Source organism: Cavia porcellus, unplaced genomic scaffold, assembly GCF_034190915.1.
Source record: "Cavia porcellus strain 051 isolate PalLab524CR breed Dunkin Hartley unplaced genomic scaffold, mCavPor4.1 scaffold_7, whole genome shotgun sequence".
Taxonomy (NCBI): Eukaryota; Metazoa; Chordata; class Mammalia; order Rodentia; family Caviidae; genus Cavia; species Cavia porcellus.
The window spans coordinates 94,953,366-94,981,302 of NW_026947490.1; the positions used below are offsets into that span (position 1 = coordinate 94,953,366).

Sequence of the window (27,937 nt, forward strand, 5' to 3'; positions counted from 1 at the left end):
GGAGTTGTATGCTAGAAACCAGTGGCAGTTTCTTATTATATCACAATGCCACAGCAGAATTGTCTAAATCATACTAACTTCAGGCTTCCTAGCCCCGGCTTAACCCCAGCTCCTACATAACCCTCTAATGAACATGTGTGAGCACTTCTAATGGACTTGTACCTCCAAGTGGAACTACTAAGTCCTAAGGATCCATCTGTAGTACTTAGTTTGACTAGCTAGAGCCAGACATTATTTCCCAACCTATGCTTCCACCAGCAGCAGGAACCTCTTATCCCTAAACTCTAGCCAGCACTTGTTATTACTCAACTTTTTAGTCTTTCCCAGGCTACTAGCTGTGTTTCAGCTTTACACTACCTTGGAGTGCAAGATGATCTCTCAGCACTGCTTTAATTTCCATTTCTTTGATTATTAATTTGCAATTTATTTCATATTCTTTCTGGGTTTTTGAGTTTCCTGTTTGGTAAACTGTCTGCTGTATATTTTACCCATTTTTATTTTGGTGGACTGTCTTTTCTATTAAGAATCAAAAGTTTATTGTGCACTCTAGTTATTAACACTTTGTCACTTTTAGACATCTCAATCTGCTGTTCACCTCTTAAAACTCTGCTCAATGATGGTGTCACTTGTTAACATAAACCATTCTGGTGCAGTCAGCTCTACCAATGTGCCCTATGGTTTGTAAGTTTTAAGTCTTAAGAATTTTTTTATCCAATCCATTAATTTTATGACTTTACCTTTGAAGAAATCTCCTTTGCATATAGGCAAGATTCAATTATATTTTTCTTCATCTTTTTCCTCTATTGGTCTGCCACCAATTCACTCAATAACCCATCTATCCCACATTAATCTGAGCTGTTGACTCTACATGGTATAAAGTTTATAGGTATGTTAGCTTTACATTACTATAATAAAACACAAGATATTCATATGAAGAAAAGCTTATTTTAGTTCACAGTTTCAGAGCTATCTGTAGTCACTAGGCCCTATTACTTTGAGCCTGTAGAGGCACCATACATCATAGCACAAACGCATAGCAAAGGATGGGGATGATGACCTCATCCCTCATGATGAGGTCACCTCATCATGACCTCATGATGACCAGAAATAAAGGCAGAAGCTGAGGTCCTGACAGCCCTTTTGGCACCCCTCTTCCCTCCACTGACCTAAGTTCCTCTCACTAGGACCCACTTCTTTTCTTTTTTCTTTTTGTACCAGGGATCGAACCCATGACCTTGCGCTTGCCAAGCACTGATTTAGCCACTGAGCTAAATCCCCAGCCCAGGATCCACCTCTTAAATGTTCCACTGCCTCCTAATAGTACCACATGTGGGTCTTTGGCAAATGGACTTTGGGAGACACATGTAAGAGCCAAATTAAAGCAATCCGTAAGCAGGTTACCTGTGAATTCTGCATTCTCCTCCACTGCTGCATTACGGACAACTCTATAGGCCCCTTGGTCATGTTTTCCGCTTTAAAAATGGCACTGCTCCTGCTCGCATGCACAGTGCACTCATTGATTCTTTTGAGGGGGGCAGTAGGGATTGAACCCAATGCAATTGCACTGAGACATTTCAGCAGCTCTTTTAAGCTTTGAGATAAATTCTCACTAAGTGATTAAATTGCCCAGGCTAGGCTTGAACGTTGGCTTCCCATCTGGGAATACAGGTGTGTGCCACCATGCCCAGCTTCGAGTTTCTTTTCTATATTTTATCTTGGCAGACTCTTTTACCACCCACATTACTGGCCTCTGCCGTACCCTCTCCCACACTGTTTGGCAGGGTTGTAAACCTGGTCCTCACTGTTGGCTTTAAGTCTGAAGAGATGGGGCAGAAGCTTGTACTGGTCAAGTAGGGACGAGGTGCTGCAGGAGGGTCACGGCCTGGGGCGGGTCACGGCTCTGCAAGCGCGTAAGTGAAGTCCTCATCTGGCAAGGTCCCAGCACAGGCTGAGTGAAGTGCCAAGGACGTCAGTATCCCTCAGATCACCCTGTTCCCCAGCAGGGGGAGAGAAAGCGGCCAAATGTGCCCGAGTGCCCAGGCTGCAGGTGTGCAGAGCCAAAGGACCTAAGACTGGGATCTGAGACTGAGAATGTGTAGGCCTGGTTCCTGGAGGCCCTGGTGGGATTTGGGGCACAAATGGTAGATGCCAGCACCTGATGACAGGGATGGAACGTGCCAAGTTTCAGCTGAGTGGATGCCAGTGGAAGAGTAGTCACAAGCCAAAACTCCTCAGGGATGCTTGGCTGGTGCTGTGGTTTCTCCACACAGGGCCCGAGATGGCCTCCAGGGAGAAGATGACCCAGGAAAGGGGAAAGTCCAGAATCGACTCTCTTGAATCAATCAGTAGTTTTGTTTTGTTTTACTTTTTGAGACAGGGTCTCACTTTGTAGTCCAAGCCAGCCTTGAATTCGCTACGGAGCCCAGGCTGACCTCAAACTTGCAATCCCCTGCCTCAGCCATCCGAGTGCACGGATTACAGGAGTGTGCCACCACACCTGGCTGATAAATTCGGTTCTGTAGAAGTATGTAGTTGCATTTTATTTTGCCCTTTAGATACCGAACTATGGTGATTCTATAAAATTCATCTCTACTATAACTTCTAGTTTCTGCAGACTGGATTTCAGCATCAGAAAAAAATCTGTTAGGGAGGGGCTCAGAGAACTAAAAAAAAAACAAAAAAAAACTATAGTAAGGCAGGTGAAGAAATTGAGGCGTAAGGAAATCAGAGGCGTTGCCTCCCATGAAAGGGAGTTAGTGGCAGACAACTATGTACTACTGTATCATTTCCGGGCCTTGCTGTAGTTCAGAATGTAAACAACTAGTTTGAGAGCTTTCCGTAATAACCCCCTGAGGCCACTGCCCTGCTCGTAGAGCTCTTCTGGAAGCTGAGTTGCAGAACGCAGGCTTTTCAGTGGCTCCCATTTCCAGGGTGATGTCATGCCACACAGAAAGCATCCAGCACACTAAGGGCGGCTAGGCTGCCACCTATCTCAGACAGAAGGTCCAGCCCCTTGGGTGCCAGACCTCCTGCAGCTGGTCTGGGAAGACCCCTTGTTCTTCAGGAGGAGATAGTTAGGGCTTTTAAATACTCATCTTTGTGTATAAAAAATGTCCTTAGCTGGGCGAGTAGGGTGTACCTGTAATGCTGGCTAGTTAGGGGACAGAGGCAGAAGGATCACTGAGCCTGGGAGATTGAGGACAGTCTGGAAAACACAGAAAGACCGCTTCTCAAGAGAAAATAGCCCTGTAAGGAGCAGATTCTGCTGCCAAGAAAACCCACTTCATGTTAGTCCTGGCACTGGAGGCGCTCAGAGTGTTTGCTTACAGTCCTCCCGGACGCTTAGTACAAGCAAACAAAGGGCGCTTTCTCCCCACCCCTCAACAGCTGTGGGTAACCTGGAGGCAGGAGGGCCTCTCCCTCACGGTCTTTGGGTATCCTCTGTGTGCTTTGGGGGACCCTGTCCTGGCCCTGCATGTGGTTGTTGCATCTAGGTGTGTCTCTCCTGTGAACCCAGCCGTCTCTCAGTCTTCCCAGGCCTCAAGAACGTGACCATGTTGTGCTCACAGCACTTGAAGCTGCTGCCCCTCAGTCAGCTCCAGGCCTTTCTGTCCACGCACTTGCCCATCGTTGCTCTAATCCGGTGCCGTGGGGGACATGAGGCTCCAGGACACTGACCCTCTCACCCCAGGACTCAACTCTGGCAAGGGACACCCAGACCGTCTCCACACTGGGAGAACCTTCTTTGAGCCCAGGCATCTCTTCCACGCCTGGTGTCACCAGCACTCAGGTGGGGCAGACAGCAGCGACTCCCATCTGAAGCCGTGTTTCCATCCTCTGACGAAACATACAAGGTAAGAACAATTTTTATGTTTACAAGTGGCTGAAAACAAATTGGATAATATTGGATGCACATCAAAATTATATAACATTCAAATTTCTGTGACCATAAAGTTTTATTGCAAAAAGTACGTACTTACCTATTTATATCTTGCCTATGCTATGGTATCTGTGCTACCGTGGCAGAGTTGGGTAGTTTCAATGAAGGTGGAAGGTTCTAACATAGCTACTGTCTGGCCCTTAATAGCACAAGTTTACAGATTGATGCCCGGTCTTTGCTGAATCCTCTGTTTTGGTGGTTTTGTATAGTGTAAGCTATTACTGCTCTCAGAATAATGGGCAGACAGAGTAATTTCCACCACTAATCTGCTGGCCACCATCATTGATCTTACTCAGTCTCCTCTGAGCTTCTTTTTTCCTTTGCAAGAAACTTTTTCTCTCCTCTATCATTTTGGCTGTTCAGAATTTCAGTATTTTGTGATTGGGGTTTGTTATGGTCCACCACAGCATCAACCATTATATTCTTTTGCTAGGCTCCTATCAAAAGTTTTTTTCTTAATATTTTCCCACTACAATTACCAAGAAAGAAAAGGGAATTAGCTCAATGTTTATGTATCCATATGTTAGCTTATGGGAGGAGTTGCTGACCAAACTATTCATTGGGTGCCTTTTGATTAGGTGTCCACCCTGAACCAGTTCATGTCAGGTGTAGGGGCTTGTAGGCCAAAGTATAACCATGTAAGGCTGCTCTGTGGGGTTGCCCCTAGCAGGGTTAATGGGAATGACAGATAATATGAATGAGTTGTTTATCATGGAAAGAGACATGTACAAAACTAACACTATGCCACAATAACACTGTAGGGCAAATTCACCAAGCAAGTAATGCAGCCCAGAGAAAGAAAAGAAACTATAACCAACCAGGCAGGATTAGAGTTAAGGACTGCTTGTTGGTAAGGCTTGGTTTTCTAGGGGTAACCAAATGGACAATCTCCCCAGGAATTAGGTTGCATGTCACATCCTAAGGGTGTCATGGCAGCCCTTCAGACAAGAAGGCATGGATCCAGGTGATGAGAGCCAGTGAGCGGGGGTCCTATGTTGGGGTAGGGTCCAGTCCTACTGAGAAGAATGAGGAGGCTGAGGCACGATCTCCAAGTGGTCTAACATTGAGAGAAAACCACTTTTCAGTGGAGAGCTGAAGAGCTAAGCAGATACTCAGGACAGAAGTTCATCTTATAAAATGGGCAGTTTGTGTGTGTGTGTACAATACTGATACAATTCTAGAGACAGGATTAGCCAAAATAACATAAAAGGTCAGTGGACCAATCGTGGTATAAATGACTTAAGATCACGGCCTGCAATGAGGACGGTGTTCCTGGTCATTATGGGGGGGGGGCGGTCAGCAGGGCAGGGCAGGGCCGCTGAGCATTATTAGCTCAGCATTTAGAGAAGATAATAAACAGAGGGCGGAGGGGAAATGACGTCAGATAGTCATCAAAGTTGACTCATAAGCTCTTAAGGTAAGTTTTTATCAGGAAAAGGGAAAAAGTGAAGAACCTTTCTCAGTAACACCAAAAAAGTTCTGGGCCCATCTGATACCTTCCCCTTTGGACCAGAAATTACTTAACAGAGACAAAAAGGTTATAAGGAAATTAAGAAGGCAGACTACCCTATTACAGTCCTCAGATTGAGGTAGTCGGGGAAAGCCAGCCAGCTAATTGGCCAAATCTCCCCTAAGGGCAGGCACGAACATGGGAAAATGAAAGCCGTATGGAGTTGAAACAATCTTCCTTTTCAAAGAGCAGGGCCCCTTCTAGGGCTTTCAAATTGCTCCTGAAAAGTTTCAGCTATTTCTGTCACTTCCATCAGTTGCTATGAAGTAATTATGTAGGTGGTTGCCACAACTATTTAACTCTTTAGAATTAATAGCAGAAGCTTGGCTAAGCAAAATGAAAAGAAGTGAATTTTCACTGATAAAATTAGTGATCTGGTAGGTAACACAAAGGATATTAAAAATGGGCTTCTGGTGAACCTAGTAGTGTTCAAGGCAAGTGGATTGGCTACAACTCTAAGGTGTTCTGTGCTTTTCCGTAAGCTGGGTATAAGATTCTTGGCTAGCCCTTAGCTATTCTTCTTAGAATGACATCAGAAGATTCTAAGTTTGTTCCGTTTCATAAATCCAAACAATTCCAGTTACCTCATGCTAATTAACATCCGGTCTTTAGAATGTTCTAGAATGTTTAGAATGTTCTGTGACTTAGAAGAGAACTATTCACGTGAAGAATGGACAGAGTACCGAAAAGCTCAGAGAAATAGAATCTTGCTGCCTTTACAGAACCAGCTGAATAAACACTTTTGAATCTTCTTACTAATAAATATGTGTGTGACAACATTCAGACTGAGGTTTGCTCTCATTATAACATGACATTAAGTAGAGGATGGGGAAATAGGGTCAGTCAGGTCCACCCCATCATGCCAGGAACAGATAACCACAATGATGCAGAAACAGATGTTCTGTCAAGGTTAGGTCACACTCTTCATCGCCCATTTGGCAAACATTTCTTGCATAACTTCTACTTGCCAGGTGTGTAGTCAGTGCTGAGCGATAAAGCAGGCACGGTTCCCTTCCTCAAGAATCTTTTGTTCCAGGAGGTGACCACGATAATATTGATCAGCGATTAGTGTTTTGGCAAGGGCACAGAGAGTGCAGAATATTTAGGAGTGGAAGGTTGTGAGAGACAACTCCAGTGACTCCCCTTGGATCCAAAACAATTTCTGTGACTTTGATTACTTGGGGACTCATTTCCTCATACTGATATGTAAAAGTCTGGCTAGGGTATTTCCTTCTCTCTTAAATTGGCTCTAAGCATTGCAAATAAGGCTAGCCGAGGTGCTAATGTGCAAAGTCTATAGCCATCAGACAGCCCTGTTTCCTCGCATGATGCTCTCCACATTGCAGGATTGAGTTGGCGAGTTGCAGAGTAATTTTGCTCCCCAAATGTCAACTGAGTAGGAGCCTCAAGATAAGAGGCTGTGATTCCCCAGAGCCCAAGAGTTTGCATATCCAAAACTGAAACAACAGGCCCCCAAAACTATTCCCCTGCTACCTTCATCAGGTTGTGTATATTGATCCTTCTGCATGTCTATATCTCTGCAAATTACAGAGATGCCTTCCTTGAACTTGGCCAGCCAGCTCAAGTTACTCAGTAATCCCCAACATCCTGACTATCACTCATCTCTGAGCAACCCCCCTTTCTTCACAAGATAATAAATGCTGGGAGAGGCCTAGGATTGAGGCCTTTGTCTGCATGTCCTCACGGGAAATGGACTTGGGTCCCCTTGGCTGCCCTTAACTTGGAATATATCGTGGTGTCATTACTCTCGCCATGGGCTGCATTGGTGGTGGTAGATTGGAATTGACTGGCTGACATTCCAATAACGTCTCAATAGGATTACAAATATAACTGTTACAATACTTGGGTGACTGAACTGGATATTTGGGTTTCCAATAGAAGGTTAACAGTCCTTTCTTTGGGCTGGAAAAATTCAGCTGTGAAAATGTATCCCACAGGCTACTGGACAAATGCATGAGGGCCACTCGTGTGGCCTGACCCTATTACAGAATCTGCAGCTCAAGGACATTTCTGAGGTCTTTTGGACATCCTTATCTCATCAGTGCAGAGCCACATGGACACCTGGTTCCTATTTTTACCCCAGATGATGATGTTCAACCATGTGATGCAGCTGGCAGATCTCATCCCCAGAGCCTGGCCCACAGAAGAGGCTCAGTGACTTGACCAAGGGCATTTATTGAGTCAACGGTAGGAATGGGCACAGAACCTATCACCTGGCTCTGGACCAGCACCCCTTCCCTTGACACATCCCCTACCAGGGAAAATAACCTTCTGAAGTATCAAATAGCCCCAGTCTTTTGATGAGGGAGCAGGCAGAGAAGCAAATAATGAGAGGGGTGTTGAATTTCCCTTGACGTAATCCTTTCAGAAAACACAGTGACAGATACAGAAATATTGTAACTTATATTATAATGAAAGCGAAATATTTTTAAAAAATAGTTTCACAGGGCTGATAAACAAGAAGTCTAAAGGGCAGTAGAGAAAAACAAGAGTCAAATAGACAGTATCCTAGAGGTCTTAGGCAGCAAGATGGTGTTCCCAAGTGTGTGTGAAGTGGAGATTAGACTTGGGGCCTTCACGCTGAGTCCCATCCCTAACCCTTCTGTTTTTCACTTTGAGAAAGGGTCTCAGTGAGTCCTAAGTTGCCCAAGGTGGGCTTGAACTTGTGATACTTCTATCCGGCGGGCTCCACCATACCCAGCTAATTCCTAATTCTTAAGTAGCTGGCGGAATCTCTTTCACCCCAGCTTATCGGGTGGGTGGTTATGGGAGCAGTACATTTTGAACACAACTCACTAAGAGCAGCCTCACCTGAGACTTTGGCACACTAATGACACGCAGATGAAATTTCAGTTGCCTGAATTCTTGTTGAGACAACAGAAAAGGATATCTGCTTTTGGGAAAGAAAGCCTGGGGTTCACTTCTCTCGGGGCACAGAAAGAGACAAGAAGAACCTGTCCTGGGTCCTGTCAACCTACTGTCCCTTTCAATAGCTTAGATTTTGAATGTCCTGTAGAGAACCATGTACTGCAGACTCAAGCTTATCTCTATGATTGAATGGCAGCCATTGTGTGTGTGTGTGTGTATCACATTTTCTTTATCCAATCTTCTCCTGATAGACATACAGGCCATTTCCAAGATTTAGCTATTGTAAGTTGTGCTGCTATAAGCATGGGTATGTGTGTCTCACTCTGGTATGATGACTAATTCTTTAGGAAAAATACCCAGAAAAGACTATAGCTCTGTCCAGTGAAATTTCTATTTTTACTTTCATGAGGAGTCTCCAGCTGATTTCCACAGTGGTTGTACTAGTTTCTATTCCCACCAACAATGCAGAAGTTTCCTTTTTCCCCTACAACCTCATCAGCAGTTGTTTTTTGAGAGCTTGATATCAGGCTGCCATTTGTATTGAGGTTAAGTGGAAGCCCAGTGTTGTTTTAATTTGTGTTGAAGGAATCCTTGAGACCTCACTCTCAGATTCTTCCATAGTCTAAATCCTGCTCTTTTACCTCCCAAGTCTGTCCCATAATTTACCCTCTTCACCCCCACTGCCTGCCCCAGCCCTGGCCAAGGCTCTGGGCGTTGGCCAGCTGGGTCACCTACAGCCTCCTCCTGGGGCTCTGCTTCCTGCCTTACCCTCTGTATCCTACAAGCAGGAAGAGCCATTCTTACAAAATGCAAATCAGACTCCCCCAGGGCTCTGCATGGGGAGTAAAGGCCAAAAAGGGCTTATGAGACCTTGTTTAAACCAGTTTTTCTCTTCAGATTCTCGACTTGCCCATTCTACCCCCTCCTACTTCAACCTTGAGGTATGAATCCTCCCAGATAAACCTGCTGGGCAGTTTCTCCTCCCCCAGCCTGGAGCACTCACTACCCTCACTCCCGGCTCAGCTCGCTTGACTGGTGCTCGACCTTCAGCTCTGGGGAGGAGCCCTTTCTTAACTTCCGCCTCCAACTAACTGTACAGCCCATGTGTCCCTTGTCAAAGCTCTTACCTCTCTTGAGAATACAAATACTCCTTTCTTCATTTGGCTGCATTTATAGTCATAAAAAAATGTACATGCTTTATGGAAAGTTTTAGAAAAGATGTAGTGATGGAAATCAGCTTCCTTGTTGCCAGTGGCTGGAGGAGGGGGAGAAGGGGGAGGAGGAGGAGGACGAGGAGGAGGGGGGAAAGGGGAGGGGGAGGAGGGGGAGGAGGAGGAGGAGGAGGAGGAGGAGGGGGAGGAGGGGGAGGAGGAGGGGGGGGAGGAGGGGGAGGAGGGGGAGGAGGGGGAGGGGGAGGAGACTGACTGCAAATTGGCCCAAGCAAACTTCTTGGGGTGACGGAAATGTGTTATATCTGGATTGTGGTGATGGTTGTCCTGCCCTCCGCTTTTGCCAAACACATCAAACTGTACACTTAAAACAGTGAATTTTATTGTACTCCTCCATCAAGATGGTTTTAGAAAAATTAATACATGCTTCTTGTAGGCAGGTTTATACATAGAAAAACACCTGGCCCACAGTAAGGGCTTATAGTAATTGCTAAATGAGTGAGTGTCATTCCTTTTCCTGCATTATTTTGTAAAATTGGCATAAAATTATTTTTTAAATTATATTGAGAAACTGTTGTGACCTATCATGGCATTCTCTCAATGGAATTCAGATTTTTTCAGTGAACACATAAGCCTAAGTCCTGTGTATGCCTTGAGTGAATTTAGAATAAGCAGCATTAAGTGAGCCAGCAGTTGTCTTTGCCCTAGGCATGGAGAGGGCGAGAAATAAACATCCCAGGGCACTGCCAGTGGCAGCTGTGTTTGCTGTCCCAAAGCTTCCTTTCTGGGGCCTGAGCCTGATGGGGTTCTGGCTGCAACTTATCCTGAGGGCACTGAGGATCCCCACTTCCTGTTCCTTAGCTGCTCGGTCTGTCTTCCCAAGTACCAGGCATCTCCAAAAAACCGAGGAGCTCCTTGGACCCTGACTCAGAGACACGAGGTGGTACAAGCCCCTGTTCTGTTCTGAGAAAGACATTGGATTTAGAAGCACAGGTTGAACCTGCTTAACTTTGAACTAAACCCAAAGTTAATTCTAGCTCAGCTGTTTAAGGTGAAGAGGGCTTTCTTTTTATGGAAACACGCCATGACAGTCTCTGCCAAGAAAAAATATTTTGAATTGGTAAAGATCAGCTCATTCCTTACTTCATTTCTGAATAAAGAGACAGAGACTTGGCTGGGGAGGGAACTTCATTTCTCTACCTGAGAGCCAGCGACAATCAGACCTCTTCCTGGACCACCCAGCCCCTGTTTGGTTTGCTCCTATTAAAGCCCTGATGTATGTCGACAACCACCAGTGATTAACCTACTTTCACAAGCTGAATGTAGAAAATATTTGTTGAATCAGAATAACAAATCTCAGAATTTAAAATTTCTCACAGATGTTCTATTGAACAAATGAAAAAAACAAAAGCACTGAATGGATCAATTTTCTGAAGATCACGTGCTCCATGACTTAATTGACCACCTAATAAAGGGACTGCTTCTCTCCCACCTGCCCAAGTGCACGTAAAATATACCAAGGCCTCTCTCTGTGCTGCCCAGCACCACTGGGAGGGGCTGTTGAATGAATAAACAGACAACCTCATTTGTAAGTAGGTGGCTTGGAATCCAGAATTCTTTTTCCAAAGGAAACGACGTCATGCGAGGCTTTGAGTTTCCTGGGCCTGCTCACAAAGCCTCATTAATCTATCACACTACTGAAAGGCTATGTATTTTCAGTCGGAAATAAAGGGAGAAAGAAGTGCAGTTACCATACTAGTCATAAAATAAACAAAAAACCTGAACAAGAAATGCTTGCCTAGGGCAGACCTCAGCCAGACTGCTGAGTTCTGCCTAGAAGATCAAGGGGTGTGGAGATTGGCTCTCTCTCTCTCTCTCTCTCTCTCTCTCTCTCTCTCTCTCTCAAATGAGTGAGTGATCATGCCTTGAAATTAGTGACTTCCTCAACTAACAGCCAGGCTCCCCGACAGCTGCTCAGATCAGGCAGGCATACGTTACTTTCATCTTTAATAAACAGGCTCTCTGAAGTCAGTAGCTGGTCTCCATGGCAACCTGATCAAGTTTTTCCACTGATGTTGGGTAGAAAGAAACAAAGAATAGTTTTTGCTGAGGGGTGGGACCCTAAGTTATAGGGTATGGTGTGTAGTCCTTGATAAGCCCTGGGATACTTCCCAAAGAACAAAGAGAATGGCGGTTTCTATCTTTTACACACAGAGGAAGAGGAGTCCTGGTCTGGGATATAAAACATGCAAAGACTGGGGTTGTAGTTTGTAGTAGGGTGCTTGCCTAGAATGCTCAAGGCCTTGGACTCAGTCCCCTGCATCATGAAGAAGAAATACAAGAAAGAGCTGGCCTAGGGAGCATACCATACATCAAGGACTATGTATATAGTGTATATACATCAGCTGCCTCTGACTTAATTTTCATTTGCTGTGGCTACCTCACCTTGGGCGACATGCCGCTTATTTAAGTGGGAGAATACAGACCAAGAAGAGCAGGGATGAATGTGAGGAGGGCAGAGAAGGATTTCCAGAGGAAACAGAGCCCCTGCTCCGCCGCGGGGAGCAGGTGCACCTCACACCCACCTTATCCTCAGACTGGTCACACCTAGCTCCCGGCTCCAGCTGGGTGATCCAAGCATGCCGACTAGCAGCCTGACAGGTCAAATCCACTGAGCCTTCCATCCCTGGAGACCTACAGAATTTCCACCTCCCCGAATCCTCACACATGGGTGAACTTGGCCTCCATGATTGGAATTTAACTCACTTTCCCGTTCCGGGCTGGCTCCCTGGAAACCTGCCTCACTCTTGCCCGTATCTTCCCTCAGACACCTGAACCACGGCTGCATATTTCTGGGTGAATTTCTTCCTGCACTAGAGGAACTGGTCACCTAAAGCTACTTGCTTGTCACTTATTTTTAGCTATGGCCACCGCATGAACTGTGCCTCCATGCTCCAACAGGAGGCTTGACCCTCTAGTTTACTCACTGGGGATTAAGAACTAAGCCTAGAACCAAGGACTTCCGGGAGAACATGGCGGACAGATAACAGCAACTACCGGAGGCTCTCTGAAAGACTTGGCTCAGAAGCCAGGAATGGTGCGGACTAAGGAGACATAAGCAGGTGGAGATATGCTCTGCTGACTCAGGAACGAACTGGGCTGAGAGAAACCAACTTGGGATGCAGTCCTGGTGTTAAAACAGGAACAGAAAAAGCCTTGGTGTGGAGGCTGGACCCCGCGCCATTGTAAGCCGCGATTTGGGTTTCCCGCCTTGCGGCGGCTGGCTGCCTCTACAGTGGCTGGCTGCCTCTACAGTGGCTCGGCAAGGAGAGAGACGCACACTCTGAGAACGGCAATCTGCGAATGGCAGGGAGGCGTGCACTGACTTGTGGTGAGGTGAGTGAGAGAAACTGACACTCTACCACAGTTTGACTCCAGCAGAGGACTTTCTGGGTCCGAGCAGTCCTGCGGGAGCAGGGCGCGGTGGCGACTCCAGCCGCACATCCCCCTCTCGGGCGGGATTGGTGAAAAGTGCCTGGCCTGCGTGACACTGCCGGCGGACCTGGTAGGCTGTCCCAACCCAGATCCCAGAGCCTGACGGTGGCCGGGAGGGGAGACGCGTAGGCTGCCTGGTCCGTAACTCCCTGGTGCGTAGCGGTGAGCGGGAACACCTAACTGGCGCAATTAGATCAGGCTGTGGCTGACTGGGAGAGAAGCTGGGCCTCTTATATAAGCTTGCATATATAAGGAACAGAGAAGAAGAGGCAGCATGGGAAGAGGCAGCAACAAGAAAGGCTCCTCGGCCCCCAATTCTGAGAAACAGGCAATAGCAGACACCGCACCAATACACGTAAGGCGCCATATAGAGAGCCTCATAGACCAATTCAGGAATGAAGTTATCAACGACCTGAAGCTAGAAGTATTCAGAATAGTTAGAGAAATGCTAAGTACCACCCAAGAAAAAACAGGTGGTGGAATGGAAGAACAGAAAAAGAGGGGAGAATTGTTTGATGGAGAAAACAGAGAAAGCATAGAATACGTGAAGCAGGTTCAAAGGGACTACCAAGATACTAAGAAGTCTATCGAAGACTGGCATAACAGCTTGAAAGAAACTAAGGACAGACTATCTGAACTGGAGGGCAGACTTGTAATATGGGAGAATGAAATGAAAAACTTCTTAAAAATAACAAAGAAACAAACAGCAATAATACAAAGACAAGAAGATGATAAGAGGATCCATAACTTAAGGATTAAGAACATAAAAGAAGAAGTAGGGACACAAACAAGTGAACTACAAAAGCTACTCACAGAAATAATCCAGGAGAATTTTCCTAATTTAGCAAAAGGTAAAGATACTCAGATGTATGAGGCATACAGGACCCCAGCTACCTACAACCCAAACAGAGCAACACCCAGGCATATAATAATAAAAATTCCAGAAATTCAATACAAGAACAGAATATTAAAAGCTGTCAGAGACAAGAAACAGACCACTTACAAGGGAACACCCATCAGAATTACAGCAGATTTCTCTGCACAAACCATCAAATCACGAAGAGCGTGGGGGGAAATAATTCAAGCTTTGAAAGATAATAATCTCCAGCCAAGATTGAGATATCCTGCACAACTGTCCCTGGAAATTGATGGAAAAACAAGGTGCTTCCAGGATAAAGAGGAACTGGGGGAATTTGCAACCACCAATTCAACTCTACAGAGAGTATTGCAGGATATTCTAAAAAAAGAAAAATACAAAGAATCCAGAAATAATGGCAGAGAGGCCACAACGAATGGAGCAGAGAACAAAATGAAGAAGACAAACTGACAGCTACTGACAGAAAAAGAGCTCAACAGAAATGAGGCAGAGAAGATTGGATGAAAGGAACAGCTATTTTGGAGAAAATGACATCTTAATAGGTAATACTGATTTAGTATCATCTTGTTTTGTTTGTTTTTTTGGTTTTTTTTTTTTTTGTCTTTTTTGTTTTTATCAGTACCAGGGATTGAACTCACGACTGCCTGCTTGCAAAGCAGGTGCTTATGCCGCTGAGCTAAATCCCCAGCCCAGTATCATCTTGTTTTGAAGTCTCACCTAGCTTTTGTCCTTCTGTCTCCAATGGTCTAAATAGGCTGAATCTTATTGGATTTTATTATGTACGATAGTATAAGCAAAAACCTTTTAAAGACAAGGAGATTATACAGAAACCATTGTTCATTTTCTGTTAGTCGATTCTAAATACTCTGTAATGCTGTCATTCTCTTGAATGGTTTTACATTGTTTTGATATACTTAATGCTACAGTATACGAAGTTGTACTCAAGGATTTCAAAGAAAGAGACAATATGGTAACTACTTTTAGGTTAGGATTATCTGGTGGTGAAACACTATTCTGCTTAAATGGTTATGTTTTGATCTGCACTGTTTCGTTGTTATGCCCTCTTTTATCTCAATCTCCACTCCATTATTTACTTTTTTATCTTCATCCTTTTAATTAAAGGAAAAAAATAGCAGGATATATTATAGTAACCCACTTTGACTTTTCATTACCTTGATTTGAAGCCCTGTATTACTCTCACCATCTGGTTTTTAACTGATGTTCTCCTATTCTGTTTTGCTGGATAGTATCAGGTTCGAAAGTTTAGGCATCAGCTGTGAAGATAATGAGATTCATTATGATGCCCATTCTTGTTGACTTTTATCTACTTTTGAAGACCTACAATGTCTCCAATGTTTTGGTTTTGTCGGTTTTATTCTTTACTGTTTTGTTCAATCGTATTATAACTAATGATATAGGCAATTCTATTAGAGATAGTGGGAGGCATTATGGTAACCATTGTTGATCACCTTGTATTATGTTTTTACATTATCTATTATGTCCACCCTTTTGACTTGACCGATTCTGTTCTGTTATGTCACATTTGGTTTTACTCTCTTCCAAAAAAGTAATAAGAACCGTGGGAGCAATGAAACCCAAAATGTGTAATAGTCATGGTACAAAAGAGAGGAAAAGAAAGTGCTCCAAACTATATAACTGCATGTATATTTAAGTGTATAAGATAGAAAATGATGTCACAGAGTTTTATTGGATCAATGAACAGAACTGTTTGCAGTATCATTGATGGAATGTCCACTTTACAAGCTTTAATTTTGTGACTTGAACAATTATTTCTAAGATGACAATATGTAATCCATTAACTAGTGATTTCCTACTGTTCATTTTTTTTCTGTAAATCTGTATAACTTGTACCCTTTCCCTGCTTTTTTTTATTCTTTTCTCCTTAAATAAAATTAAAAAAAAAATTGGAACCAAGAACTAAGCCTAAATTTGGGGAGGTTTCTCAAGACTGGATTACTGGCACACCCCTTCATGTGACCATTAAGGTCGGTCAAGGTCTCCACAAATCAAGAAGCTGCCAAAGCAAAAAACAGTCACTTATTCCCAAGTGGGGTATAACAAACGTGGCATTTGGGGTGCTACTGAAGGATGGCCACGATTTGGGGACTAGAAGAGAGATCTTTGTCAGAACCAGAGCCCTTGATGCAAATCAGTATGCTTTTTGCTCAGATCTCACTTAGGTCATCCCAGCTCTGGGTTCCTGCTCAGTGGGTAAAGGAAGGAACCTCTAGTCCTGGTTGAAAGCAGCACTGTCACTCAGCCACCTGTTGTGTTGACAGGTATTCATTCACATGGAGTTGGGTTGTGTAAATACAATCAATAGCCTCCCCGAGCTCTTAAGATGAGAAAGATGAAAGCTAAAATTTACTAAACATGGTTACTCAGTATTTGCAAAATAGATGAGGCAGGAGGAGAAAGAACAGAGTCATGAAGCGTTTAATAGGTCACAGTAAGGACTTTTATTTTAATTTTAGTTTAGTTTGTTAGTACAAGTGTGTAGTACATAATGTCCACGTACCTTGGGAAGTTTGCACATGTCCACAACACTTCCTACTTGCTTTTTTAACCTCCCCCATCCCTGTCCTGTTTTTGGAGGGTACCTGTCTGCAGTGCACAATGGTCCATTCTTGCGCGGTGTTGGTCCATGTATGTAACACCCCCAATTCTTCTGTTTCATCCCTCCCGCCCTCCATCTCTTCATCCTCCTCCCCTCTGAGAAAACTCTGTCTCCCTCATTCCTACTACCTACCTTTTATTTGCTCTTTATTTTTATTCTGGGTTTCTAGTTGTTAAACAATTTTAAGGAGAGTCTATGACCAGACAAGGCTCCAAGAAAATCACTGTGCAGTGGAAGGTGCAGAGGAGGGAGTGGAGACCGAAAGGAGCCAACCCACCTTTCTTGCCCAGTGGCTCCTTGACAGGCGCTACAGTGAATGTGTTCATGTGTTCAAAGTAATACCCGAAGCAACAATGTTGACAGATAGGGCATAAGAAGAGGTAACAGAGGTAACTCGATCATCAGGGCTACATCCTCATGAACAGGTCAGTGCCGTCACAGAAGTGGCTTACTTATCTTGAGCATCCTTGCTCTGGGCTCTGTATCCCTGCTGCCTCTGAGCTCTTGGACTTCCCAGAGTAACATTAGCCAAGCCTACTTCTATTGTTTGTCATCTACCTAGTCTCTGGTAGCAACAGAACACAGAGACAAAGGGCAAGGAGCCTCACGGGCTGCCAGGGCTCCGCTTCTGGGCAGCATCCAGCTGTTTTCATTTGACTTAACTAGCTTCCCTTTCCTGGTCCTTCCCCCGCGGTGTCTTCTCTCGGTTCTTTTTCCTGACCTTCCCCCTGCTGTGTTTTCCCCATTCTCTCCTCCCTCCCTCCCTTCCTTCCTTCCTTCCTTCCTTCCTGGGACAGGAATCGAACCCGGGGCCTCACACATGCTAGACGAGCCCTCTGCCTCCCAGCCACCTCCCCAGCCCTTCCGTCCTTCCTTGCCCCTGGGCTTTTCCACCTGCATCCACACTTTAACATCACTGTCTCTGCCTTTTGTTTTGTTGCTTTCTGTTCTGTTTTGCAACGGGGAAGGAAAGCTGCTGTCTTGTTGCGGGAAACTCGTCCACCAGCAGTTTAGGGGAAATAATTGCCCCAGAAGACACACTCTTCTTCTTATCTGTTGGAAATACAAAGTCCGATGTTTTCATCACAGGAGCAGAACACCAAAGACTGTTGGCCAAACCAGTAATTACGCAAAAATGTCTAAAGTCTTTACTACCTCTTTCTACCCAATCAGTGTGAAGCGCTCTGGAAGCTTCTCTTGACCCTCCCTTGACCCCGAATACCTCTCCTATTGGGGCCTGAAAGCCCACCCATTAAGCTGGCCATTTCTTTGTGTTAATCATTACTTCTTCCTAATGATCTTTTTTTGAACATAAAAGTACTTCTGCAAGGGAAAACACATTGGTTTCCTAATACCTTGTGCTAAACACAGAATGCAAAGGGAAGAAACCAAAGATTTTTGAAAAACTCCTGATAGGACAGGAGTAAAAATCCAATTTGGGGTAAAGAATGAAACGCATTTAAATGATAGAAATTGCTTTCTCTTTTTTGCAGTGTTGGTGATCAAACCCGGGGCTTCACATACGCCAAGCACACACTGCACCCCTGAGCTACATCCCCAATCCCCTATTTTATCTTTTTCATTAAACTGTAACACACGTGCAATAAAATTTTAAAAGTTCAGAGTTCTCTTTCCCATTTGAACATGTTCTTCCTACCTTCCAAACAAAGGGAGAGAGGAGGAGAAAGGAAAGGAAGGAAAGAAAAAGGGATTTAGAAGAGAGAGAATGGAAGGGAAAAAGTGGGAACAAAACTTTGGTATGTGGGGAGGGAAAGAAGGGCTACAGAGAGAGGAAATGAGAAAAAGAACGGAGGCATGTCATGTGTCGGTACAAATTGCATATTATTAATGTGATTATCACGTATGGCAAATATGTAATAATAAAAAAATTTTTTAAGTCCTGAGTTTTCAATTTAATGAATTTTTACATATGTAAAAATTCCTACAACTCCTATAACTACCTAGATTAAATATATTGCCAGTATATTCTAGCCTTCCCAACAGCTGAAATTACAGGCATGCACCAGCACACACAGCTCCACTTTTCTGACTTCTATTAATTTTTTCTATTCTTGAGATTCATATCAATGAAGTCATATAGCGTCTTGGCTTCTTTGGCTCAATACAATTCTTTTGGTATCCAAGTTGTTGCATATTATGAGTGATTTGTCTTTTCTACTATCACACATTGTATGATATACTACCATTGTATGAGGATACTACCAATTCTTTATCAATTTTCTGCTGATAGACATTCAGGTTATTTCTAGTTTCTGAGCAGTTAAATAAAGCTATCACTTGTATAAATTTTTATTAACATATGCATTAATTTTTCTTGGATAAGGAGTCTGGGAAACAGTAAGCAGCAGAGTGAACAGCCTCTCTGAGAGAAACAGTCCAGATGCTGGAATATAGCATTCTGGAGAAGACAAGAAGGAAGGCAGTGGGCCCCCTGGACCCAGGAAGAACCTAAAGTGAGAACTGAAGCCCACTGAGAGAATTAGAAAAAGAGAGAGAAAAACTTAAACTGAAAAAGGCGGTGGCTGGTAGCACTTTTACTGGAGCTGAAACTACCATGTCAGAAGTGCTGTTGGAACCCAGAGATGCGTGGGCGCCATGAAACTGGTGGCTAGCAAGCCTGCAGACGTTGTTGGGGAGACGCAGTGCTAGAGGGGAGCTGCAGACCAGAGACCTGCACTCAGCTCTCCCATGGGAGTGGGAGATTGGCCGGGTGCCATTTTGGAATTGGCAGGATAAGCCTGGAGACAGATGGCAGCTGGTTTCATTCAGCTACTTGTAGCTCAGAGCAGACTGGTAGAAATTGCTTTGACTGAGTCCTGCCTCTCTGAGCAGTCCAATAGCCACTGCTGAAGTTTCCCTAAAGCTGTCCCTAACCAACCCCACCTGCCCGGCACACGTGGTGAAGACTCCCTGTGGTTAACCAGCTCAGAAGGGAGGGGCCAGCCTGCCCTGCCCCTGCTTACACCCCAGTAGCCACCAACAGACTTGGGAAAGCAGCAAACAGCAGAAATACCTAGCCAACACACTTCAGAGTAATCATAACCAATACAGGAAGTGCTGGGGAATCCCGCTACCCAGGGGACAAACCAGGAGCATGACAAGAGGAAAGAGCAAAAGGCAGTCTCTGGCCTCCAACCCAAGCAGCACTGGTCCAGGACATGTAAACACAGAAGAGATCGGGAGTTGCTCACCTGCAGTGTTTGAAGCAACAGCAACTGACATAAAGAAACAACTCCATGAAGCTATAAAAGAACTTAGAGGAGAAATACTATTACAGGTCAAAGAAGATGTGAGAAACATAATGAAAGAATTGCTAAGCATCTCTAAAGAAGACACAGATGAAAGAATAGAGGAGCATAGAAAAAGGAGGGAAACCTTCAATGAAGAATATTAAAAATAATTTATAACACATGAAACAGATTCAAAGAGATTACCAGGAAATTAAAAACTCCATTGAAGGCTGGCAAAACTGCTTGAAAGAAACTAAAGATAGACTATCACACCTTGAAGACAGGTTTGCAGCTTGTTATTGCAAAGGAAAGATCTCTTAAAAATAACAAGGAACCAGGAAGTAACAATACAAAGACTAGAAGATGGCAAGAGGATCTATAACTTAAGAATAAAAAATGTGAGTAAAGAAGCAGGGGTAAACAGAAATGAAATATAGAGGCTATTTACAGAAATAATTAAAAGAGAACTTTCCAAGCATAGGAAAAGGAAATGATATTCAGATATATGAGGCATACAGAACTCTAGCCAGCTATAACCAAAAGAGATCTATACCCAGACATATAATAATCAAGATCCCAGAAATTCAACACAAGAACATAACATTGAAAGCTGTCAGAGAAAAGAAACAGATCACCTCTACAGGAAAACTTATCAGAATCATGGCAGACTTCTTGACACAAACCATCAAATCAAAAAGAGCTTGGAGTGAAATATTCCAAATCTTGAAAGAAAATAACCTCCAATCCAGATTGATGTATTCTGAAAAACTATCTCTCAAAATTAATGGAGAAACAAGATGCTTCCATGACAAAGAGGAACTGGGGGAGTTCATGATCACCAAACCAACCCTACAAAAGATACTGAAAGACATTCTAGAGAGAGAGAGAAAAGACCATGGTTTCAGGAACAGTGGCAGAGGGGGCTCACTGAATGGGGCAGACAGTGGAATGAAGGGGAAAATAGACAATTAATGGCAGAAAAATAACATGGCAGAGAAGGTTGGCTATAATCACTAATACGGATGGCCTCGATTCACCAATAAAAAGAAACACAAGCAGAGTGGATCAGGAAAACGGATCAATATGCTCTATATAAGAAATACAAATAACCTGAAAGGGGGTTTATAGACTGAACATCAAAGACAAGAAAACAATGCTCTATGTGAGAGGGAACCAGATAAAAGTGGGGGTAGCTTGCCCATGAGCTGCAGATTGGCTAGAAAGCCAGACATTCTTATACAATGGAAAACTACTCAGCTATAAAGAAAGAAAACCTTGAGGCTCTTGTAGGTAAATGGATACAACTTGAGATCATGCTCAGGGATAAAAAGGTTCAGAATCTTAGGTGACTAGCGGGCTGCCTCCCTAATCTAAAAACTAAAGGAGTTAGTGGGATGAAAAATGTACAGTGCACCCTGTGAAAGTGAAAGGGGAGGGATTGTCTAAGAGGGAAGGCCAAGGACATTGGTAATCCTGTATTATGATCTCAAACCCATATTGTTTCCATCGTTCTGTTTAGTTTGGATATTCTGTTCCAGTTTGTCTACCTGTATTAGATTTGATGGCATGGACAGCTATTCCAAAGAAAACAGCATATATTATGGTAACCATTTTTGATTTCCTATTAACTTGATTTAAACCCCTGTATTGCTTTCACTGTCTTGTCTTGACTGATTTTACTCTATTCTGTTTTGTTTGATAGTATCAAGTCTGAGGGTATAGGCATCTACTTTGAAGACAATAAGATTCACTACGATACCCATTCTGGTTTGCTATTATCTTCTTTTGAAGTCCTATAATGTTGCCAATGTTTTGTTTTTATTGCTTTTGTTCTGTACTGTTTTGTTCAATTTTATTATACCTGAATATATGGGAAATTCTTTTGATGATAGCAAGAGGCATTATGATAACCATTGTTGATCACCTTGTATTTTGGTTTTAAGTCATGTACTATGTCCATCCTTTTGTTTTGACTGGCTCTATTTTGTTTTGTCACATTTGGGTTTATTCTCTTCAAAATAAAAAAAATCAAAAATTTTTTCCTTGGATAGAGATGAGATTATTAGGTCATACAGTAAAAATGTCTTTATCTTTATTAAAAACTGTCCAACAAATTTCCAAAGTCATTATACCTTTTCACATTCCCACCAGCAAATGCATCAAAGTTGCATCTATTCCATATCCTTGCAACCGCTGCATAATGTCAGGCTTTTCAATTTCAGCTATGCTGGTTGAGAAACATTCTGTAATATGTTTGCCTAAGAGAAGTGAACTCCTGAGCTGGGAGTTGTGGGCAGAATAGAGAACTCACATCAGTGACAGCTGTGGGAGTAGAATTTTTTTTTTTTTAATTGTTTTTGTAGCTCAGTTGCTATCAATTCAGCCTGTGTTCCTCTGAATCAGCTGGTTGTGCTCTTTTTTGTCTTCCAGCCCACACCAGCTGGCTCACAGGTAGGGCAGGTTCACTTCCCGGTTCTCTTCATGGCCCACAAGTGCTGCTGGCTCATGGGAAGGGTAAGCCGACTTCCTGGTTCTCTTCCTAGCTCACAACTGGGATTAGAACTCTGATGAACACTTTGTTTTATTTTAATAAATAATTGGGAGTCAAAAGAAAAATATTTTGTATCAGTAACAACTGAAAGAAAGCCAATCCCAGGAACCATGTCACCAGTGTAAGAAAGGGCTAATTTAGGCCAATTCTAGGACAAGCTAGATGAGATACTGTTATGGATTAAAAACTAGTGGTCAACTTAACACCAAATGAATTAAATCAGCATGGTGCTGAGCATAGATGTTTCACCTAAGGAAAGTTGCCAGCATAAATAGAGACATGGAGAAGGAGAAGTGAAGCGTTGTGGGTTTCTCTAAGGGTTGCTGTTTTGAGCCACTGATTTTCCTGGAGGAGCTCATCATGACTAGCTTCCCCGGTGTGAGTTTGACTACTGTCATCGGAGGAGCTCGGGATCTTGTTGGTGAGAGTGCCTGTGGTTCACTTTGGAGGAGCTCGCTTCCTGGCTCCAGAGGGGAAGACATATACCACTTAATCTCCAGGACAAACTTGTCACACTGGTTTTCTGGCATGTACTCATCTGTTCTTATTGTCTGAAGAGCTTGGGACCTCCGTGTTGCTAGGGATGGCTGTGGTGCTTTTTAGGACAGCCCTGGTTCTTATTATGAGCATGACTTCTCAGCTCCAGTGTAGAACACTCAGCCTACCAGCACAGCTCCTTCACCCCACTGACATAAACTTTCCAGCTTCCACCACTGACCTTTGGGCCTTCCCAGCACAAATCCATAAAAGAGACTGGTGTGAGTCCTTCTCATGGGCTCTAGACCTCCAGTTGGACTCCTGGGAGGCATTGTCATGGGCTCTAGTTCTTCACCTGGACTCATATAGGACATTGCTGTGGGGTTCAGGCCCTTGACAGAATATTCTATGTCTTTACTGTTGTGAATAGATATTCTGCACTTTCTTGTGTTAACTCTGGATGACCATCATAAAATAGTATAAATTCTGTGTCCTGATTCCAATTGTTCTCCTCATAACCCCTGACTACCTCAGAAATATTTGCAGATAATACTGCATACCTATGGCAATGGTCCAACCAGAAAAGGGCTTCATGCCAGGATTCTTGGTTGCAAGCAACAGAGACTAGCTTGAGCTAATATAATTGAGTGGGAATGTATTAAAGAATAACTGAACAAGAGCAAGGATATCGCTATCATTTCTTTTGTTCAAGACGATAGTGAAAGCATCAACCAGAGCAATCAGGCAAGAGAAGAAAATAAAAGCGATATATATAAGTAAAAGAAGAAGTCAAAGTATCACTATTTGCAGATGACGTGATCCTCTACAGAGAAGACCAAAAAACAAACAACCGAAAATACTCCTAGAATTAATAAACAAATTCAACAATGTAGCAGGATACAAAAATCAACATACAAAAATCGATAGCATTCCTATACACTAATGAACACACCAGAAAGTAGGAAAAAATATTCACAACAGCATGAAGAAAAATTCAATATTTAGTGACTAACTCAACCAGGGAAGTGAAAGACCTCTACAACAAAAACCATAGTACTCTGAAAAAGGAAATCAAACAAGACATTGGAAAATGGAAAGATATCCTTATTCTTGGATAGGCAGAACCAATATTGTCAAAATGGACATATATTCAAAGCTGATATACAGATTTAATACAGTCTGAATCAAAATACTAACAGCATTCCTAACAGAACCATAGAAAACAATCATAAAATACATTTAAAACAAGAAGCAACTCAGAATAGCAAAAGCAATCCTAGGCAACAAGAGAAATAGGAGACATAAGACTCCCAGATTTCAAGTTGTATCACAAAGATCAGTATAAGAAAAAGCAACAACTTAGTATTGACACAAAAACAGATGTGGATGAATAGAACAGAATAGATGATACAGAAACAATGTCAGGCACATTCAGCTATTTGATCTTTGACAATGGGACCAAAAATATATACTGCGGGACAGATGGCCTCATTAGCCAATTTTCCCAGTGACATTTATTAATCACAAGCAGAAGATTGAATCTAGATCCCTATATCTCACCATATACTAAACTAAAATAAAATTGGATCAGAGATCTAAATATTAAGACAGAAAAAATCTTCTGGAAAATAAAATATAGTTCTTGCAGACATTGGTATAGGCAAGGAATTTCTGAGCAGAATCCAGTGGACAAGAAATAGTACCATGACTGGCCCCTGAGTGCCCTCCAGGTGTCATCAGGGAAGCTTCCTGCTGGTAACCAGCTCAGATCCAGCAGGCAACGACCAGCCCCACCCCTGTGCACACTCCAGCCACCATCTGGGACACTTCCTGCCACTGGTAGCCAGTACAGGCAGGGAAAAGCTACAGCCAGCCCCACACCAGTGCACCCAGTGGCCACCACTGGATAGCTGTAGCCAACACTGGCCAGGAGAACCAAACTATCACTCTTTGGAGAAATTGTAGCCAGTGCAGGAAAAGCCTGGGACCCCACAACCTGCTTGTCCAGAAGAACCCAGGAAAATGTCAAGACAAAGAAGCAAAAGGCAGTCACTGGCCTCCAATCCATGCTAAGTGTTATGAGTTGAGAACTGGTGGTCAGCTTAACGCCAGCTGGATTACTTCAGCATGGCATTGAGCAAAGATGCTCCACCTGAGGAAAGTTGCCAGGATAAATAGGTGGAGAAGAAGAGAGGTGTGGAGGGTTGAGGCATTAAGGAGGCATTGTGGGTTCTCCTACAAGTTGCTGTCTGAGCTGTTGGCTCTCCTGGAGAAGCTTTGGTCCTCACACTGAGCATTGCTTCCTGGCTCTGGAGGGGATGACATGTGCTGCTTGGTCTCCAGGATGAACTTGTCACACTGCTTCCTGGCACATACCCGACTGTGCTTGTCGTCAGAGGAGCCTGGGCCTCTGTGTCGCTGAGGACAGCTGTGGTGCCTTTCAGGATAGCCCTGGTCTTTGTTGTGATTGTGACTTCTCGGCTCCAGTGTAGAACACTCATCCCACTAGCACAGCTCCTTCACCCCACTGACATAGACTTTCTGGCTTCCACCACTGACCTTTGGGCCTTCCCAGCATGGATCCATAAAAGAGACTGGCGTGAGTCCTTCTTGTGGCTCTGGACCTCCAGTTGGACTCATGGAGGCATTGTCCTGAGCTCTGGGTTTTTATCTGGACTCATATGGGACATTGCCATGGAGTTTAGGCTCTTGACTAAATAATCTATGTCTTTGGTGTTGCAGATAGATTTCCTGCATTTTCCTGTGTTAACTCGTGGTGACGATTATAAAAATATTATAAACTCCATGTCCTAATCCTAGTTGTTCTCTGTGTACAACCCCTGACTACAACACTAAGCAAGTCCAGGAGATGGAAACAGGGAAGAGATGGGGAGTCATGGCCATGACTGAAGTGATGGACACTGGAGTAAAGAAACAAATTCAAGAGGCTATGAAAGCAATTAGAACAGAAATACTGTCTCAGGTAAAAGAAGAAATGAGAAACATAATGAAAGAATTGCAAAGTACCTCTAAAGAAGACATAGATAAAAAAACAAATAGAGGAGTATAGGAAAATAAGGGAAACCTTGAGTGAACAACATAAAAGAGATTTAGAATACATGAAACAGATTCAAAGAGATATCTAGGAAATTAAAAACTCCATTGAAAGCTGGCAAAACCACTTGAAATAAACCGAAGACAGATTTTTCAGACCTTGAAGACAGGTTTGTAGCTTGAAATCATAGAAGGAAAGATTTCTTAAAAATAACAAGGAACCAGAAAATATAACAATTTAAAGGCTGCAAGATGACACGAAGAAAACAATTTAAGAATAATAAGTGTCAGTGAAAAAGCAGGAGTCAACACAATGACATAAAAAGTCTTTTACAGAAGTAAAAGCAGACAACTTCCCAAGCGTGGGAAAAGGACCTGACATACAGAAAAATGAGGCACCTAAACTGCTGCTATCTATAACCAAATAAATCTACACTCAGATATATAAAATAATCAAGATCCCAGAAATTCAGCAAAATAACAACATATTAAGAGCTGTTAGAGAAAAGAAACAGATCACCTATAATGGAAAATCAGAATCACAACAGCCTTCTCAAAACAAACCAGCAGGTCAAGAAGAAGCCGGAGCAAAGTATTTCAAGTCCTAAAGAAAGCAACTTCCAACTGAGATTGATGTACCCTGAAAAACTATCTTTCAAAATTAATGGAAAAAAATACTTCCATGACAAAGAACCAATGAGGAATTCATGACTGCCAAATCAACCCTACAAAGATTGGTGAAGGACATTCTAGAGAGAGATAAAAATGACCATGGTTCCAGAACAGTGGCAGAAGGGATCATTGAGCAGGGCAGACAATTGAAGGAGGGAAAAGTAGGCAGCCAACAGCAGCAAAATAGCACGGCAGAGTTGAGTCAGTGCATGTCGGCCATAACCATTAATGTAGGTGACCAAAATTCACCAATAAAAAGAAACACAGGCAGAAAGGGTCATGAGACAGGATCCATCAATATGCTTTCTACAATAAACACATTTAACTCGAAAGAAAATTTATAGACTGAAAGTCAAGGCAGAACAATGCTCTGTGTGACAGGGAACCAGAAAAAAGTAGAAATAGCTTACCCATCAACTACAGAATGGATAAGAAAGTCATGGCATTTTTACACAATAGAAAGCTTTTCAGCTATAAAGAAAGGTAACCTTGAGGCTCTTGTAGGTAAATGAATACAATGTGAGATCATGCTCATGGGTGAAACGGTTCAGTCACATGGGTGAACATCCTATTTTCTCCCTAGTACAACAAACTGAAGGAGTTAGTGGGCTCCAAAATGCACAATAGATATTGTGAAAGTGAAAGGGGAGGAAACGTCTAAAAATGGAAGGCAGTGGAAATTGTTAATCTATTATTGTTTGGAAACCCTCTATTGTTTTCATTGTCCTGTTTAGTTTGTTTTTATCCTGTTTTGTATTGTTTAGTTTTGTTTTGTTTGATGGCATAGACAGCTATTTCAAAAATAACAAAAAGGAGGAGCAATGATGGCGGATAGATAACAGCTGGCTACAGAAGCTCCCTGAGATAGTCAACTTAGAATTCAACATAATACAGAGAGGGGAGCCCCAAAGAGAGGGAGATGAATTCTCTCATCCCAAGAAGAAATTAAGGTGACTTGCTGACCATCCAAGGTCCCGCCCTGACTGGCTGACCCTGTGACTTACAGGAGTCCCACCGCAACTTGTCAGGGGTCCTGCCTTGACTTGCTGAGGCCCCACTGCGACTTGCTGAGCTGTCTGAGGTCCCGCCCCTTCTACTCACTGGAGGTGCAGTTACATTGAGTTTGGGGGTCAGCGAGCCGAATAGAGAGCTGAGTTGGCAGGGAGCCTACATCGACCTGTGGTGAGTGACAGGAGTGGAGCCATTCCATAAATAGGGGTACCCCAGCAGACAACATTCTGGGATCAGGCAAAACTGGCAAGTACAAGGGGCAGCAGTGACTTCAGTCAGTTGTTCCCTTTCCAAACAGGATTGGTGGAGTGAGCTAGACCTGGGTCATGTGACCTCACTGAGACCCAATAGGTTATCCAAGGTCAAGTCCCTGCAGCGTGGTCGCACACTAACCACACTGGCC

The 27,937-nt window shown here is 43.4% G+C and overlaps 1 protein-coding gene across 2 annotated transcripts in view; it reads left to right on the forward strand.

The window, feature by feature from the left end:
- Nucleotides 1-3,134: 3,134 nt before the first annotated feature.
- LOC134477061 (uncharacterized) overlaps nucleotides 3,135-27,937 on the forward strand; it is a 39,979-nt gene continuing 15,176 nt past the window's right edge. For both annotated transcript variants that reach the window (XR_010048979.1, XM_063253953.1), the window contains exon 1: nucleotides 3,135-3,854. Coding sequence is in view for 1 of the 2 variants with exons in the window: in XM_063253953.1 (XP_063110023.1) it covers nucleotides 3,658-3,854 (197 nt within the window). In the remaining variant the exon portion in view is untranslated. The remainder of the gene's footprint in view (nucleotides 3,855-27,937) is intronic.